The sequence below is a fragment of the Urocampus carinirostris genome, chromosome 2, assembly GCF_059441175.1.
Source record: "Urocampus carinirostris isolate Australia breed hairy pipefish chromosome 2, RoL_Ucar_1.0, whole genome shotgun sequence".
NCBI lineage: Eukaryota > Metazoa > Chordata > Actinopteri > Syngnathiformes > Syngnathidae > Urocampus > Urocampus carinirostris.
Genome location: NC_142350.1, coordinates 36,488,126 through 36,506,766, shown reverse-complemented (window position 1 = coordinate 36,506,766; position 18,641 = coordinate 36,488,126). Strand labels below are relative to the sequence as shown.

At 39.9% G+C, this 18,641-nt stretch overlaps 1 protein-coding gene across 6 annotated transcripts; it reads left to right on the top strand.

The window, feature by feature from the left end:
- The first annotated feature begins 5,710 nt into the window (after window positions 1-5,710).
- LOC148371772 (uncharacterized) lies at window positions 5,711-17,151 on the top strand. 6 transcript variants are annotated; one of them, XM_088326357.1, is made up of 6 exons: window positions 5,711-5,961; window positions 10,286-10,768; window positions 10,883-11,467; window positions 13,138-13,235; window positions 15,179-15,228; window positions 15,294-17,151. In XM_088326357.1, coding segments are annotated over exons 1-6 (1,305 nt in total). In that variant the 5' UTR covers window positions 5,711-5,873; the 3' UTR covers window positions 15,295-17,151. The 6 variants fall into 6 exon arrangements, with proteins under 6 accessions (XP_088182483.1, XP_088182482.1, XP_088182479.1 ...); XM_088326356.1 differs by having other exon boundaries at window positions 10,880-11,467; XM_088326353.1 differs by having other exon boundaries at window positions 5,711-5,925; window positions 10,286-11,467.
- The last annotated feature ends 1,490 nt before the right edge of the window (window positions 17,152-18,641 follow it).

The window sequence follows — 18,641 nt, the reverse complement described above, 5'->3', positions numbered from 1 at the left end:
GACCAAGAGGAAGGCCGCGATTGATGTGGATGGATGGTGTTCAGAGTGCACTGCAGGAAAGAGGTCTAAATATAGCGGAAGCTAAAGCTCTTGTTGGTGATAGGAATGAGTGGAGAGGTGTTGTAAAAAGGATAGTAGGATGTTTAGACGCGTTCTAAGGGATGGGCAGGGCACGTCTTTGATGCGGCAGGGGTAAACCAGTGAAAGCTGTATGGCCCTGCTTTTGATCAGAAGAGTGTGTTGTGTCACCCTGACCCTGCTACTTTTTCCCTTTTTTATTTTCTTTGTAATTGTATGTGTTTCTCTTGCTGTCGGTCACACCTCTCGAGGGATATGACCAGGGTAGATAGATAGAAGATCTAACAAGAACGGCAAAACTGTGATATTGACATTTGTAAAATAAAAAAGAACAAACACAAGTTGGATTCCATGTTGTTTTAGCACCCACATGTGAATGGGTAAGTAGTGCAGTTGATTTTATAAAATAATAGTTCTGAGGTCGAACATCCTGTGTGGAGTTTGCATGTTCTCCCCGTGCATGCGTGGCTTTCCTTCGGGCACTCCGGTTTCCTCCCACATTCCAAAAACTTGCATGTCAGGTCAATTGGCCGGTCCAAATCGTCCCTAGGTGTGAATAAGGGAGTGAGTTGTCTGTTTCTGTGGGCCCTGCGACTGGCTGGCGACCAGTTCAGGGTGTCCCCTGCCCACTGCCCGAAGATAGCTGGGATGGGCTCCAGCTCCCCCGCGGCCCTACTGAGGAAAAGTGGTGCAGATAATGAATGGATGGATAGTTCAGCCTTCTACAACCTAAAAGTAGGGTGCGTAGTTTGAGGTGCCCTCAAAGGTTTTAAAATGAAATATCTTCTCTAATAAGTCCGGTTTGTGTTATCAATGCCAAAAAGGAGAAGAAAATGACTGTTTCAAATACAGTCCTAATGCCAACCCAAACCCCCCAAAAGGAATAAAAAAAGAAGCTAGACACCGAGTACACGTGCCATACAAGTAGCTTGACATAGGCTGCAATAACAATAACACAAGATGACGTCAGCAATTAGAATATTTTTGAAGGTACGGATATCACCTTTAATCAAATCGCAATTTTATTTCAACACTCACAACGGCCGCCGGTGTTAGAGAAGGCATTCCTAGACTGCAATTTTCTCGGTAACAAGTACTGTAATGCATTATTAATAGAATTTTATAATTCTACCGGTGTTACTACTGCGTGCGTTACTATGTTGCTCTGCTACTTTAAAAACGCAGCTCTTTCATTATAATGTCCTCTTATCGTTAAGTATTCCTGCTTCTCTTACGTTGTCACATGCATCCCTCGATCCATGATATGCAAATCCCGGAAGGGTGTTAATCCAAACCTTAAAATACAACTAAATACACCTACGGTGGCGCTGTCTCAAGGACACTGAATTTCTCCTCATGTAGATATTCTCCATACTGTATATTAGGGTGGAGCTTATATGACCAATATTTTTCTTTTTATGTATTTTTTAGTATTTATATGATCCCGCTTGGTGACATTATCCGCAAGTATAATATTAGTTTCCATTGCTATGCAGATGACACTCAACTGTATGTGCCACTGGAAATAACTGGACATTTAAGTTTTAGAAATCTGGAGGATTGCCTTACTGAGATTCAAAGATGGATGTCAAATAATTTTTTACGCCTTAACCCAGAAAAAACTGAAATGTTGATTATTGGTCCAGCTCACTGTCGTCATTTGTTTTCAAACATTACCCTGAACCTAGACAAATGTAATATCACCCATAGTGACTCGGTCAAAAATCTAGGTGTTATATTTGATCCTAATCTGTCGTTTCAGTTACATGTGAAAAATATTACTAGAATAGCTTTCTACCACCTCCGTAATATTGCGAAGATTCGTTCAATGCTGTCCCAATCAGATGCAGAGATTTTAATTCATGCGTTTATTACTTCTCGGCTTGATTACTGTAATGTATTGCTTTCTGGTCTCCCGATGTCTAGCATTAAAAGTTTGCAGCTGGTTCAGAATGCGGCAGCTAGACTTTTGACTAAGACTAAAAAGTTTGAGCATATTACACCTGTATTGGCCAACTTGCACTGGCTCCCAGTCCACTTAAGATGTGACTTTAAGGTTCTCTTATTAACATATAAATGTTTGCATGGGCTTGCACCCTCTTATCTCTCTGATTTGATTTCCCCCTATGTTCCTGCACGGAGTCTGCGCTCGGAAAATGCCGGTCTACTTGTGATTCCGAGAGCCAAGAAGTCTGCGGGCTCGAGAGCGTTCTCCATCCGGGCCCCGGTGCTGTGGAATGCCCTGCCTCTGGAGATAAGATCTGCAACCTCAACGGAAGTTTTTAAATTGAGGCTTAAGACACACTTCTATTCCAAAGCATATGATTGATGCCCACCTCGTATTCTGTTTTGTCCTGTCTTTTTCTGAGGCCTGCCTGGCTGATACGAAGGAGAAGGATGATTTGGGATGGGTCAGCGGACCGGGGTCTGACCTGCAGCATGTCAACCCCTGCATTTACCAGCTGGCGTCGTCGTTGATGTCATGCTCTTTCCGGACATTTTCAACATCTTACCTAGTGTTTACTATTCTGTGTACAGTAATGCTAATTGTAATTCACCCTGTTCAATCCTGGAAGGGGGATTACCACATGTGAGGTCCTTTCTCAAGGTTTCTCTTTTCTCCTCACACTGAGGTTTTTGAGTTTTTCCTTGCCCGCATGCTGGTTTGCTAGTTTAAGATCAGGTAATTGTGTAATTTTGTAACTGTAATCCTGTGCAGTCCTTTGAGACATTTTTGTGATTAAGGGCTATATAAATAAATTTGACTTGACTTGACTTGTATTCTTTTATCTTACCCCACAAAAATGTTCCACTTCCACCAAAAACTACACAGCAGAAGTTTCAGTCATGTAAATTGATATTTACAAGTAGCTCAATCACTGCATGAATTTGGATTAGCGCACATTAAGCCGATTACACACACAAAATAATGATGGCTTAGGTACATAATACAAACAGTGAGAAAAACTCAGAGTCGGCTGTCAGAAAAAGTTTTGAGGTGTTTTTCAGCAATTTGCTGCAGATAAGGTTCATCTTTTGTGACATGACCACAGTATTCCTGAATCAGCGCCACACCTTGTTCTGCAAGATCATTGACCACACTGATTGCCTGAACAGTTTCCATAGATTCTTTGAAGTCATCCCACTATTCCCATTCCTGTGGTTCAACATCAAGATAGCCAACAGGAAGGTCCATGATTTTGAAGAAAGTGCTAGATCTAGAGGAGCCAAAGTCTTGTTGACATTTGCTCGTAACAGTGTCTAAAGCTACAGATATCCTCTTTTGAAAATACTGATCAGCAGTTTCATCAATGTTGTCCTTATTTTTCATTGCAGCCACCATGAGTTGTTTCGTTGATGCACTGACTTGATGGTAAAACAAAGCGTGTGTAACCATTTCTGGTGTTACCTACCACATGAGATTGGCAGCCTTAGATATTGCAGCATTTATGTTTGAATATTCAAAGACTTTAAAAGCTGCAAATCAGTGAGAGGGGCACTTGCAGCAAGAGGTGCCATGATCCAGGCCTTCAAGTTACAACATTATTCATGCCTCTCCTCCTCTTTGAGATACAACACCTGATATGTCATGACTTGTTCCTTGTTCATCATCTTCTGAACTACTACTGCTACATGATAATTGAACTGACTCATTCGCAATTCTTTGCTCAGCTTCAGATTCTAGGCGTCGTTTCAAGGTATTTTCTTCAAGTCTTTTTTCTTTCTCTGCTAATTTCACCTGTCATTGACCCCTTTGTTCCCTTTGCTTTTTGAGCCAACAAAAACTCTTTATTCTTCTGGAATTGTCATAATGTTGAGAGCATTAGCATGAGCGATGCTAAACAAGTCATCAAGTTCTTCTTTGCACTCACTTTCCTTGGCTTTGTGTGTTGCTATTTGTCGTCCTTTGTTCTTTTTTAGCAAACTCCATGCTTGAAAATGTTTTTCTCCTTGCTTTATTCCAAAATGATGATATTTCTTTCACTGTCACTGCAGAAGACGCTCTGATGGGCTTGTGCAATTCCATGTGTTGGTAAAGAAAGAAACAAAGAGCCATGCGAACTGATGGTAGCTTTCTTCCGGTTAGTTCAGACTCATAAGTACCAAGCAGATACACTTCTTTTTTTTATCTAATTGAAACCATGTTGCTCATGGGAAGACCGCCTGCAAGATCGGGGTGCCTCAGTGGTGCCACATCGACTCAGGCTGTTAAGGGATCAGTGAATCTAAAGGGGAACTGAATGACTTTTTTAATGAAGTAACTAGTCACTGTAAGTAATTACTTTTTTCAGTAACAAATTGGTTATAAAGTACTTGCAGGGTCTGGAATCAGGATACTCAGAAGGTGTTACAAACTGACATACTTGCTGGGGCCTCTGCCTGTAAATGTTGGGAGGTGTGGGTGGACTATAAACCACAGGTGTCAAAGTTGCGACCCTCAGGCCAAATCAGGCCCACCGAGGTTTATTATTCGGCCCGTGAGACAACACCGAGACAAGAGCAAGAGGAAAAATCAGCTGCCCTCTGTAATACTGTATGTCCACTTGAGGTTGACAAAGCCAGACTCCAATCGCAAAGCTACTGGACCTATGTTACTTTCTCACTTTCTCTTTCTGACTTTTTCTCTTTTTCTTTGATGTATCTGTCTCTCTTTTTCTATATCTCTTTCTCCATGTTTTTTCTCTTTCCCATTTTCACTCACCTATTTCTCTACCTCTCCGCCTCTCCCTTTGTCTTTCTTTTATTCTCTTTCACTCTCTCTCTTGTGTTTTCTTTCCGTCAATTCGTCTTGTTCTCTCTCTCCCTCGCTCTTTCTTTCTCGCTCTTTTTTCTCTTTAATCTATTAGTCTGGCCCCCGTGATGTTTTTTTTCAGTCCTTGTGGCCCCCAAACTCAAATGAGTTTGACACCCCTGCTTGTCAGGACCAGAACAGGAAACAGGACCCACTCGCGTAACGTTACTCACAGTTTTATTGGGGAAAAGAGAAAGAAGCGCTCACTCGATCTGGAGATCGTTGGTCGCGGGGAGTAGGTTGCTCAGCCGCGGAAGTGTCGGTGTCGGGAACGGAAAAAGTCTAAATCAAACAGATCGTGGTGGGAGAAAAACAAGAGCAAAAACACAGGACGGGCAAAAAGGGCTTGCTGTGTAAAAATGGAGATTTGCAGACGCACCGACAAAAGGCGACTGACAGGACAGCGTTTAAATACTGACAGGGAGCCAATCTGTCAAAAAGCTTGAGCTGGCGCCCACGGGTGCGGCCAATTGGGCGCCATGGCAACCGTGACACTGGTTTAAACCAACAATGGCGACCAGATGATGAAAGTGCTGTATCTGAGTCAGATCATGAGGCTTCTTCTGTCACTGGTAAACAGGGAAACCAATACTATCTGTTCCTTGTGGTGGAGCGAACCTCAACCTAAAAAAAACACATGGAGAGGGATGAGCATTACCAGGCTTTACTGGCCCATGACACACCACAGGAAGTTGAACGCCTATGGCTCTGGCAGCTAAAGGATCGCTGATCGTGAAGTGGTAGGGGGAGGAAATACTGTTAAGGTGAGAAAGGGGAAAAACAGCCCCTCATCTATGTTTGCCAACTTCCTCCTCCTCTTTCAGTGTGGACAATGTGAGCGTGTGCATGAGGTAGACAGTGAAGAGAGAACAACACATGTTTTGGCCACGCATGATCACACAAGGAGCAGAACCGTGCAAGTCATAACAGCAAGAACAAGAAGAAGGATTACTACATTGCTCAAAAATACTTTTCGTAAAAAGTTTTTTTTGTGTCTGCAAACATGGGTTGCTCCTCATCCAGTGCACAGACTGTGGATCAAGAAAAGAAACCAGGTACGAAGCCTGAGGAGAGCAACGGGGCCACATTGTGTAAGTTGTCACTTTCATGGAAAAATCAACATTTATGTAACATGTATCAAGTTACTTTCATTCAGTAGCTTTGCTAGAGTGGGTGTGCATACGACCCCTGTGATTCGGTACACAGTGTGCTCTCCTGCTTGACTTCTGACCAAAACATTATAACAGTTACGTGAACTTCTAAAATACATTCTATTTTTGCATATTAGTTCAAAATAGCAATGCCTTGAAAAGTTTGTTGGTTGGTCTACAATGTGGTCTGCTCTGGGTTAGGGTTCATGCAGTTTTCTTCACATGATAATGACCACAATTGTCCATTGACATAGTAAAACACGAACAACAATCCACACATGCATTATGACAGTCCTTGCTATTGTTGGTCAATGTTCCCTTTTAATAGGGAATGTACGAGGAAACGTTTAGCAAGATTTATATCTTTCTTTATCAAAAAGTAAACCAAATAACTTGTCGTTCCACTTGGGTATGAGGTTTAACCGTCATGATTACTGATGTTAATCACCTGTGCCCCGCTCATTTGGCGCCAACCGCCGCGGGTTCTGATTGGCTCCCCGTCATTATTTTAACCCTGTCCTGTCAGTCCCCTGTTGTCAGTCCGTCTGCGAACCTCAGTGTATACTAGGCAAACCTTTTTCGACCCTGACTCGCACCTGTCCTGTTTTGCTCCCGTCTGTCTCCGGCTACGACCTGTTTTGATCCTGACCACGTCTGCTCTCTCGTCCCGGCTTACGACCTCTTTTTGTCCCTGACTACCTCCATTCTCCCGTCCTGGCTTACGACTCGTTTCCGACCCCGACCAGTCCTGGCTATTGACCAGTTTTCCGTCCCTGACACCGCCATCGCTTACTACGGAAGATCCACTTCCGTGTTCGGATCACAGTCTGAATCCGAGAGCGACTTGCTTCCCGCGAACACCGGATCGTGGGCGCAGCCCTTCCTCTCTCTTTGGATAAAACTTGTGGTAAACATCACGCAATTGGGTCCTGTTTCCGTTCTGGTCCTGACATCACGTTGATTTTAATTAGCCTCAAAGTATTAGCGAACGACATATGGACCGCATTGGATGAGTTGCTTTCTTCCAGTCATCAGCTGAATAAGTCTAATGTTCATTCATACCAGTATGTGGCAGCAGGATGCATTTTTTTGTCTTTTAAACGGATTTTCAGGCTAAGTTATTTTAGAACTTATTTGTTTGAAGAAGCTGTTTCAGATTGCACTGCAAAAAATAATGAAATACATCAAATTAATTAAAAATAGTATTCATTTATTTTTATGACTTGGGGTTTCCCCACGCTTTTTTTGAACAGACAACAGTTAAAAGACAACAAATGTGACAACATTGCAATATTAAGGAATATCAACCAAGACTAAGTCTTTTTTAAGTTCCAGTCTTAATTGTTCGATAGTGGTGTCTTGTTTTTCTGTATCCCATCAAATTGTTCCATTGTTCCATGAATTGGTTCAAGTCAAGTCATGTTTATTTGTATAGCCCTTTATCACAAAGAGTCTCAAAGGGCTGAACAGACAATACACAGACAACATGAAATATAGGTAGTAACAGTACTGTATGTCCGGTTAGCTGCTTATTGAGGTCAACGTCATTCATAAGGCATAAAATAGAAGTGTGTTTTAAGCCTTGATTTAAACACTTCCACTGAGGTTGCAGATCGAATCTCAGAGAGCAGAGCATTCCAGAGCCCTAGGGCTAATCAAAATTATGACATAGCTCATACATTATTATGCACATTATTTATACTTTGTGAAAATCTTGATTTGACTTGTTCTTGCACAGTTTTGGGGATTTTTTTCCAAGCAACTTCTTTATTTACTTAACGATTATTTGTTTTTTGATTTTCATTTAATATTCATGCATTTTTTAAAATGATGTGAAACATATTGCCTGGACTCATGTATTACACAAAAATTAACATAAAGTTAATGTATCTAACGACAACGTTTGTAAACATTTTTTTTGCTAAATTCAAGCAGTTTTAAAGGACTTTCAAAGACAATTTTCCAATTCCTCTAGTACCATTAAAATAAATAAACAGGTGTAAATCAAGTATTTTGCAGAGCCCCCAAATAACTGTAATTTGCAGACGTGATATACTCTTATTCAAAAGATCATCTTCTCACAGAATGTTGCTGATTTTAATAATTACTTATTCATTTACCAAAGCATGACAAAACAGACAAAAACAAAGAGTTAGGTATTTTTCATTCCACTGGCAGAGTATTTTTGTTGATTTAAAGTTTTACTTTAGTTATTTTTCTGGAAAAAAAACAGATAAAGATATAATAAAACTTGAAATAAAACAGGTTACAAATCTACCAAAATTCAAAATGACAGTAAAATTATAAACCAAAATAGTATTACATCCAGAGCCACGCTGTCCAAACATGATCAGAAAAACGTAATACTGTCAATTTAGGCAACATGAAAAAAATGATATTAAAACTGATGCCAGGAATTAGTTTTTCTACATTTTTGACGGATGGCTAATGAAAAAAAGTGTGCCATGGCTGAAAAAGTGTGAAAAACACTGGGCTAACCAATATACATTTTAGACATCGATTCTTGGATTAAACCAAGTCCGAAACAGAGCTAAAATTAAATGTCAAAAGGACTTTTGGTCAAGATTGGAATTAAATTAACGAACCATTGGATATTGACGTTTTTATAACGACTTTAGCTATATCTATGGCAGCAGTTGATGTGCTTTATTTGCCTCGGTTTGTCTGATGTGACTTGTACATACCATTTGCCAGCAATCCCAGTAAGCAGTGTTTCCAATAAGTCCCCCGAATGCCGTCCCTCACCCATGTCAATATTATGACTACCAGCTCATCATTGCTAGCAGACAAATCATGTTGACACACCAGTCATCCGTGCAGGAACTGGCATTCATTGCATTTCTTGGGTCTGACCAGACTTACGGCCTTTGCATTTACATTAATAGCGTCGACGTGATTGATTGAACTCTTTACTCCAGAGGTCACCAACCTTTTTCAATCTGAGAGCTACTTTTTTACTTGTTGGCACGAAGGGATACCTGTCTGATATGCATTTCTAAAGTGAACAATTACCATTTTACTACTATGTTGTTACTAAGTCATTACCAGGTTGTTATTATAAGAAGTTGAGTCCAAATAGGCTAGGACAACCACTAAAACATCATACCAATTAGAAAAACAAGGCCGCTGTTGGTTTGAACCGCCCGTGCAGCAATTCAGATATTAAATCAGTTCTGATTAGTCCTGTTTGAAGGCAATTGTTGAACAAAATCAAACATCATTTTTTATTAAATTAATATGGACTTACCTATTTAACATATGCACTTGATTTCTTTTTTATTGTACTTTCAAAATCTGATATTACGTTAAAACACAAATAATATCAGTAAATATGAGTCAAGATGGGCTGTGCCACAGAACCATATTGTCACATGTGCTTATTTCCTTTGGGAGAGCCTCAGGGATTCCCCTTGAAATCAATAAGTCATGTTTTTAAACTGAGGAAATGAAAACTTAAGTTTCTGACATCCTCCCTGCCTCATGGTTATGTTGCTGTCTTTAATTTAGTGTTTAGAAAAAATACCTGTTGTGACAGAGTTTTTGCCTTTGATATTTGGAGTTGCTATTTTTTTAGGGTTAGGGTTAGGGGTTAGAGTTAAGGTTAGGGTTGGATGGTGTTATGAGTACACTGGAGGAAATAGGTCTAAAGGTAATGGAAGCTAGAGTTCTTGTTGGTGATAGGAATGGGTGGAGAGGTGTTGTGAAAGGATAGTGGGATGTTTGGACGCGTCCTAAGGGATGGGCAGGGCACCTGTATGATGCGGCAGGGGTAAAGCAGTAAGAGCTGTCTGGCCCTGCTGTTGAACAAAAGAGTATGTTGTGACATGTAGCATGTTGTTCTGACCCGAGTGACATGGCCGCTTTCTTGTGTCCGGTTTCATCTGGAGGGACGAAAGCATGACCACCTTGAGTGCCGAGGTTCTTAACTTTTTTGGATGTTTGGGCATTTGGGTTGGCCATGGTCAATTTTTTTGTGTTATTTGCTACTTTTTCTTATTTTCTTTGTTTTTGTATGTGTGTGTCTTGCTGTCGGTCACCCCTCTCGAGGGAAATGACCAGGTTAGATCGATAGATTTATAGAATTCTTTCGGATTCATTTGTTGTGGTTGACCCTTGTAGACACAATTATTCAAATTTACTTACCTTTGTATTTGTATGTGTTTGGAATGGAGTGATGATTTAGCAGATTATTGTTGACGTGTAAATAGGCATGAATCCTTACGCCTTTGTTTTCTGTTGGCAGCTCCTCGAAACAACGTTATTGCAGAGACCGAAGGGGACGAACCGCAATTGCCTGCAAGCGCCTTAGATAATGATGGGGAGCAGGCAATTGAAAATGAGGCAGCGGCAGTATTAGAAGGAATCGAAGTCCTGGAGGGTCTTGGCTTTAGGGAAGACCTCTTGACTGATCTTGGATCACAACTCGTTCCGGTCAATGAAGACAAGGCTGCTTTAGCTTCTTGTGAAGCTTCTTTAGCTTTAAGTCCAGCACAAGCATCGAGTGACTCTGGATTTGCTGATATTACTGTAGAAACTGTGGAAACTCTGGAACCTCTAATGGCCAAAACAATTTCAGAGGCAAGGACAACTGCTATTGGAGATGGTGAAAAGGAACAAGAAGATACCCATACTTTCCAAGATGATGACATTAGTAAGACAACGGTTGAAGCCCCAGAAGATGATGATGTAATTCAGAGTGAAGTACTTCTACATGAAGTAATGAAAGGTGAGATACATACTTTAGATATTGAACCTGTGCCGGCTATGGAACTGGAATCTGCTGACCCAGTTCAAAAATTCCCTGAACCTGACAACCTGGTTGCTGGATCTGTTCTAGCAGATATACAGGAGGTCCTGGATGCAGAGACTATGAAGAACAATACTCCACCTCTTCCAACTTTAAATGAACTTGAATCCACCACTGTAACAGAGGCCATTTCGCAGAAAGTTGAACAACCAGGTGGAGCGATAACAGCTGATGCTCAAGTAGAAGATCCAACATCCGAGTTAAATGAGGCGGTTGTAGACAGCGGAATTGCAATAGCAACCATTCCAGAGATTACTCCAATAGTTTCAGGTACAGATGAGACACAAGTTGAAGAAGAACCTGTTGCCGAAAAGTCCAATGAATCTCCTGCAGTGCCTTCGGGATATTTTCTACAAGCAGAGCCCTCAGGTCCTGCAGAATCAACCTTCGTTTCAGAGCCTGCCTTAGTAGCTGAAGAACAAGTCCCAAAGGATCCAAAATCTTCAACTTTAGTTTTACAGATCTCGTCATGGGAAGCCCCAGACATGTCAACAGATTTTGAAGCCTCTTCAGCTAAATGCATCATTGAAACTCCTGCAGCACCATTGACACAAACAGTAATTGAAGACGAATCACCAGACGCTGCTAATGATCAGGCCTCCGAACCATCAACTGAAGGTAAAAAACGTACACAAATGCAATCAATGATCTGATATCAGCAGGAATTATACATGCTGTTGTTTGTAATTGTTGTTTTATAATTTTAAGTTGGGGACAATACAGTCTTCCGGAAAAAAAACAATAATATGATGTTGACAGCTATAAATGTGCTACTTGATTTAATGCCATATTATTACCTGTCAGACTTGCATCCTGACATGAATCTCAAGCTGTTATAACAGGTTTTAAACCGTTAAGTTATGATTGTCTGACAAATATTGACAAATTTGGGGGGAAATCAGTGTGATGTTGCAACAAGCCCAAATAAATCAGTCATCCATGCAAATGCGGTCACTAATCATGTTCAAACATTTTCATAGCTAAGGATTAAGACCTTGTTTATGTACACATGGAAAGTATTTAATAGGAAAATATATAAACATTGACACTCCTCATGGCATGTTTCACGGTTGTAACTATGCGGAAAGCTAACACACAGTTGGCTAGCAACCAAAAAACGCAATGAATTGTTCAACTGTCTTCGAAAAGAACAATTCAACAATCCATTGCATGAACTACATTGTCTGCAGCAGGCAAGACATTAGTAATGTGTGAACACAAAAAACGCACAAGCACACACCCACAAACTGTAACCCTCGTCCTGAGTGTGTTTTCCGTGCGTTTTCCTTTAGTCAACACAACAGACTCAGTCACTAACTCTCACTGAGCTCCGTTTAGCCCTTGTTGCTTCACGTTATGTAATGCAAATGCCCAGCAAGACCAACCACATCCCGACCAGCCAGCCATGCATGTAATTGGAGTGTTGGTAGGTTTGTTCGAGAAAAGACTTCGACTGGTTTTACTTTTAAAACACTTTAATATCTGAAAAGTAAACCATCTCCAACTGCAGTGAAGTGCAGTGAAGTTTGTGTCTGATGAGGCACAGTCAGATTTACAACCAAATAAATACACATCTCATTCAAAAATTCATGCGACGAGAAAAAAAGACTGGATGGCTTGACTTGCTGTTAGCTTGCTAATACTATGACTAATTTTATTGTTTGGGGCTGAGGTGCGCGCCCAATCAGGTTCATTGGTCTCACTATAGCCCTCTGCTATGAGGCAAGAGAATTGCGTGCTTGACTCTGTATCTGCAGATTTTCAGCACAGTAAAATGTTACATACTAATTGTATAAATAGTATACATAATATGAAAATTCAGCAATTTTGAAATAGACAAACCAAAAACTGTGAAGTTAAATGAGAAAGAACTTTAACACTGAATAAATATAACCACTTGATATATTTTAATGTTAAATTTCCATTAAGACAGATGAGGCACAGAGTCAACTGCCTCTCTGACTGCATGTCACTGTTAACTACATATACACAGAAGTTTAACCAAAGCAGCAAAATTTACCAATTTTTAACTGCCTCGCGTAGCCATTTTGCCACTTGTTGTATATCAGTATTGACTTCACAGTTGCTCAAGGCCTAACCATGAGCAACTTTGACGTCATTCGTAGTACAATGAGTGAAAATTGGTCATTTTTGCCTCCTAACTTACATCCCGTAAATACAATATTATTCAGAATCCAATTTTAAATTGTTTTTTTTTTTTTTTTTAAACAAAGTTTTTAGAGAGGCATTTTCCATATTTTTTAAGACTCATTGTTTTCTGCAAACAGAACACGTTCGTTCGGGGATTGGGACCCAAGTTCAAGGAAGCAGGAACAGGGAGGCAGGTGTGTGCGCAAAAGGAGTTGGTTTAATTAACAAAAGAAAGGTAAAAATAAACAAAACTCACTGAAAAAACCCCCACAAAACTGCAAACTAGTATAAAGTAGAATATTAAGACACCAACCTGGTTTTAACAATGATGGGATCATAGACACAATTAAACCTGCATTTTCCACATAAACCACACTAGAATATGTTAATGACCCAACAAAGACAAACAAAGAAAGCCAAAGAAAGATAAGTTCTATTATTTTTTGCTTATTTTACTGACAGTGCTAAAGTCACACCAAACATGAACCAGATGTTTGAGGTGTATTTTTGAGAGCAAAGATTACTGCCCACAGAAGATACAGTAAGGGAAAATTCACACAAAACCTCTGCAAATCAGTGTCAATTATAGCCAACCAGCATAGAGAATGGACAACTGCAGCCCATTACGTAATGTCACAAAAACAATAAACAAAATAATAATAATAATAATAATAATTTCCTTGTATTGTCATTCTGTGTAACAATGTACACAGAACGAAATGTCGATTGCACCTGACCCGTTGTAGCGAGCCGAAGCAGCCGCAGCCAACAGAGGGCGCCGCCGACCACTTTTTAAGTCTTAGGAATGACTCGGCCGGGGCGCGAACCACCGACCTCCCAAAATATTGGCCAAGGAAGTATTTTGGGAATGGAGGAAAGATTTATCATGGCAGTTTGAGAATGCATGGAATCCTTACGTCCAGAACACGAAAACCACAGAGACCACACAACATCAACACACTTTTTGCAAGGGTTGGTTTATTTGGTGAGTTTGTATCTTTTATTACTTGTCACGGGTCTCAAAGTCTTACAGTATTTTGCATTAAACATTACAATGGCAACCAGTTGCACTGTGTAAGCACATACTTGTCCATGTCATTTGATGTTACAAGGACACAGAAATATTGCACATGATTACTGCTACACAGTGGATATAGAATAGAAAATATTTGTCTTTGTTGTAATTGATTACAGTGAGATTATGTGTGGTATTAGCATAATGTGATATAAGACTTAAAGGAAACTTAAATAAAAAACAATAAACAGTGGTCCTTTAAGGTGCAAGGTGTGGTACACAGGTAGCAAGGCAACAATTGTGGTCCAAGATGGAGGCGAGGGGTAAGTTTAATCCAAACAGCGTTTGTCAGGCAGTACTCATGATCTGGAAGGGCAGGCAAGAGTTGGGTACACTGGAATAACATCACGCTGAGACAAGAATGCTTGGGACGTGACTTGAAAGACACCAAACTAGCACAGAGCTAAGGAGACATATCGTTCAGATAGTGACAACCTAGTGTCGTGATAAAGGGAAATCAAGACAAGTGACCACAGCTCTGAGGAGAAAAATCAAAACTGACCAAATAAAGCAAGGTCGAGAGAGACGAGAGACAATGAAAGATAAGCTACAAAGAAACAGGGAACCTGATTGCAAGAGTGTGACAATTTTATTTTATCATCACTTAATTTTGAAACTTCCAGTTTTGCTAATACCTTCATCTCCCAAACTGCCTATCTTAACTTGAGTCCCGGGGGCACTGGGGCCCGTACCAGCTGACATTAGGCAGGGGACACCCTGGACTGATTGTCAGACAATCAAAGGAAACACATAGACATACAACCACTCACGCTGGTTGACATCGATTGCATAATGCATGTAAACTAAAATTGAGTATTTTGTGACCAAGTTCAACCTTTCCTTGAGAGGACTGTTGCCTTACAGCTGCGTGGCAACCTGCTGTACATTCTCAGTATGGATGTGCATTCAGGCAACACGTGGTGAAGCGTAACCCATTGCATCACTTCGAAAACCTCTGCAGGAAACAGTCAAATAGTGCACTAAATGTGTGTTGTATTTACACTTACCTCAAAAAAGGACGGTGTCTTCTTTCCAATAAAGAGGGCCAGAACGGATTTCACGTAAATAAACTCATCCACTGACCTGTGTGTTTGTGTGTGCAGCGGCAGGTTACTCCCATGACACTGAGGAAGACAAAGAGGAAGACTAATTGGTAAGACACAAAAGCTGAGTAGTATCAGTAGGACATGGTCTTTGACTGTTTTTCTTATCCTTCAGACGGAGAAAGTCTGCGCAAAAAGAAAGAAGGAAGAAAAACCCAAAGCTACAAAGGCAAAGGAAGAAAAGTGGCCCAGCAACTAAACAAACTACCGTATATTTTCTCAAGCGGAAGGATGACTTTTTTTTAAAGTAACTGGTTCTGAACAGATTTTATTACTTTGTATTGACTGTGCTGTCAAAATTGCAGTCAGTTTTAATTTAAAGCGACATTGTTTATTATTTAGCGCCTCCTAATGGTAAAACATGATTTTGATTTGCATAATAAGCACTTATACATAAATTATCACATAATATCATACACAAGTAAATTAAAAAAAATACTAATAGGTTGAGAATTCTGTATTTATTGGAGTCATCATGAGGTTCACCTACAGTGGGCTGACATGATTGCCAATGAGAGGCCGTTTGGGAAGTAAATCATACTTGCTCTCACATTCAACATCATACTCTCACACATCCACGATTATACAGTACTCTCATGCAATCACAGTGATACCCATGCACAAACACTACTATAATATCTCATATATACTACTATACTCTCCAACACATACTACTGTACTCTCATACACACATACTACTATACTCTTCCACATAAAGTACTATACATATGAGAAGGTGTTTGAGAAGTAAATCATACTTGTTCTCACATTTAACATCATACCCTCACACATCCACAGCAATACTCTTATACAATCACAGTCATACCCGTGCACAAACACCACTCTACTCTCACATATACAGTATACTACTATACTCAACACATACTACACATACTACTGTACTCTCATACACACATTACTATGTCACACACATAATACAATACTCTCCCACATACACTACTATACATATGAGAGGCCGTTTGAGAAGTAAATCATACTTGCTCTCGCAGTATAGTAGAATTTCTTTTCTTTCTTCTTCTTCTCTTCTTAATGTATGAGAGTGTATAGTGGTGTTAGTGCATGAGAATTCCCGGTCTGTATGAGAGTTTAGTAGCATTTGTCCATGGGTATGAGTATGTCTGCATGAGAGTAGAGTTGTCCATGTGTGAGAAAATGATGTAAATTGTGAGAGCAATAATGATTTACATCTCAAATGGACTCCAGCTAATTGCTCCCCTTTTTAACGATTGCAATGTCCCCTGTTAAGCGATTATAAATGTTAAAAACACAATAAGGCACCTATTTACTCATAGAAAGACAGACTATGTAGAATAAAAACGAAGATAATCTGTTCAAAACAGGTGTTTCATTTACCAAATAAACAACAAAATAAACTTATTTCAGGCTCTTTGTTAGCTCTTTCCCCACTTACGGTCAAGTTAGTGTTGCTTATATACGTAGAAATAGCAAAAAAATCCTGAACAAAAGTTGTTATTCACCATTTGAAATAATCGATAAAGGTATAAAACACACGGAAAACGTGAAAGTTAACAGGTATGAATTCGATCAATTTGAGTGTCTGTAGTTCATAATCCTCCTTGTTCTTTGCTGCACTTGTTTTCGGTTACACTGCATGTTTTGGTCATATATTCATACCTGTCAAGCTCCACGGCTCCATGCCCTTATAAACTGTCGTATTTTCCCTTACAAAATACAAAAAAATCGACACCATATTTTTTTCCAAACGTGTTTATTTATGTAGTTTAACATGTTATAATGTACATGGTGTTTCATTATATCATTCTGTACATATTCTTAATCATTAAAAAAAAAATCAAGAACAATTGTAATCAGCGTAACTAAAATATCCATTGATAACACTTCAAATTTAGATTTGTAAATAAAGATATTTTTGGAGGAAAAAGTTAGTTGGCATTTCTATTTTGTAAACCAAACTACAATATAAACCATTGATGTGTAGTGCCTAATTTCGACTCCCCTGTAAAATCCTCCCCCCTCGCGTGAACGCGCATTCTGCTGCGCTTCCGACAATAGTTTTATCGTTTTAATAAGCTTATTATATCGAATACGATTGCCATTGTTGGAAGCGCAGCAGAATGCGCGGTCACGAGAGGGAGGGGGGGGGAGATTTTGCAGGGGAGTCGAAATTAGGCACTACAGAGGCAGACGCATGCGTACATTAGCATCAAACGCTCGCCTTGTTTGTAACGAAAAAAACGATACCGTGGTGAACTCGTTTGACTTGATTGATTTGCCGTTTCGTGATAGTCGGTGTATACCGGATGGTACCCATCATTGACAAATTTAAGTTTTTCCGTACAGATTTTCTTGTACGTCATACACGTCTTAAAATGCATAATAAACGTACTTTGTACGGCAAAATTGTACAGGTTGACAGGTATGTATATTACACAGTGTCCCTTTAATTATTTCAGATGATTTCTCCATTTATTTCCAGACATGCAAAATGTCACAGCTAAGTTAAGCTTGTCACAAGAAAATGATTTATATGTTTTTTTTAACCTATAATTAAGAGTGTGGCAAGAGATGTATGAATGCAATATTTTTTGGCAAGATATTTTCTTAACAAAACTAACTACCATTGTGATGGAAGCTGCCAAATTACAAGTTCTAATGTATTTTCTTTACAATTCCTTTTCATGATGTGGAATATTCCTTTTGTGTGATTCTGCAGAATAAAGTTCAACTCCTTGAGCCTGTCAGTGTGTGTTTAAAAAAAAGGTACAAAAAGTTAATATTTGTGACGACACCTTTTTTTTAGGAATACAAATTTAGTCAGATTTGGGTATTAAGTAAAAACTCAAGTTACATCACATATAAAGGGACACTAGTTGGGCAAACTCATACTCAGAGCTGACTATTATTTATTGGTTCAAACTCACTTCCTTTTTATGCTTCTGCTGGTTTGGCAAGAATACTCGGGGTGGGCGATCTATCCGATTCAAGTAATTACATGGTAGTAATGATCAATAATGAACCTCCTCACTTGAGTTAGTTTATAATTATGATTGCCTAAAAACTACTTATTTTTCTTAAAAAAAACTACAATACATCTATTACAACTGTTTCAGAACAAAAAGTGATAGGAGTCTAACCGAAAAAAGCAGCGCATGTCAGAACCAGAACAGGAGGAGGACCCAGATGGGTAGCGTTTACTCACAAGTTTATAGAGATAGAGGTAAACAAATGCCAGCGATCCGGTGCTCGCTGGACGAGGGAAGCAAGCCTCTCACAGGATCGGAATGCGGAAGTGGATTTCCCGGAGCTGGAGATCGTGGCGTGGTCAAACGGGCAAAACGTGTCGATAGCCGGAGCGTGGTCAGTAGTTAAAAACGGGTCGTTAGCCGGAGTGGGAGATCAGAGCGTGGTCGGTCGTCAAAAATGGGTCGTTAGTCGGAGCGGGAGACCAGAGCGTGGTCGG

Bases quoted from the DNA above. Each gene is read 5' to 3' on its own strand.
- LOC148371772 (XM_088326352.1), top strand. From the start codon at position 5,874: ATGGGTTGCTCCTCATCCAGTGCACAGACTGTGGATCAAGAAAAGAAA. The intron at 11,468-13,137 runs GTAAAAAACGTA...TTCTGCAAACAG, and splicing joins CTCCGAACCATCAACTGAAG to AACACGTTCGTTCGGGGATT. The intron at 13,236-15,178 runs GTAAAAATAAAC...TTGTGTGTGCAG, and splicing joins GTTTAATTAACAAAAGAAAG to CGGCAGGTTACTCCCATGAC.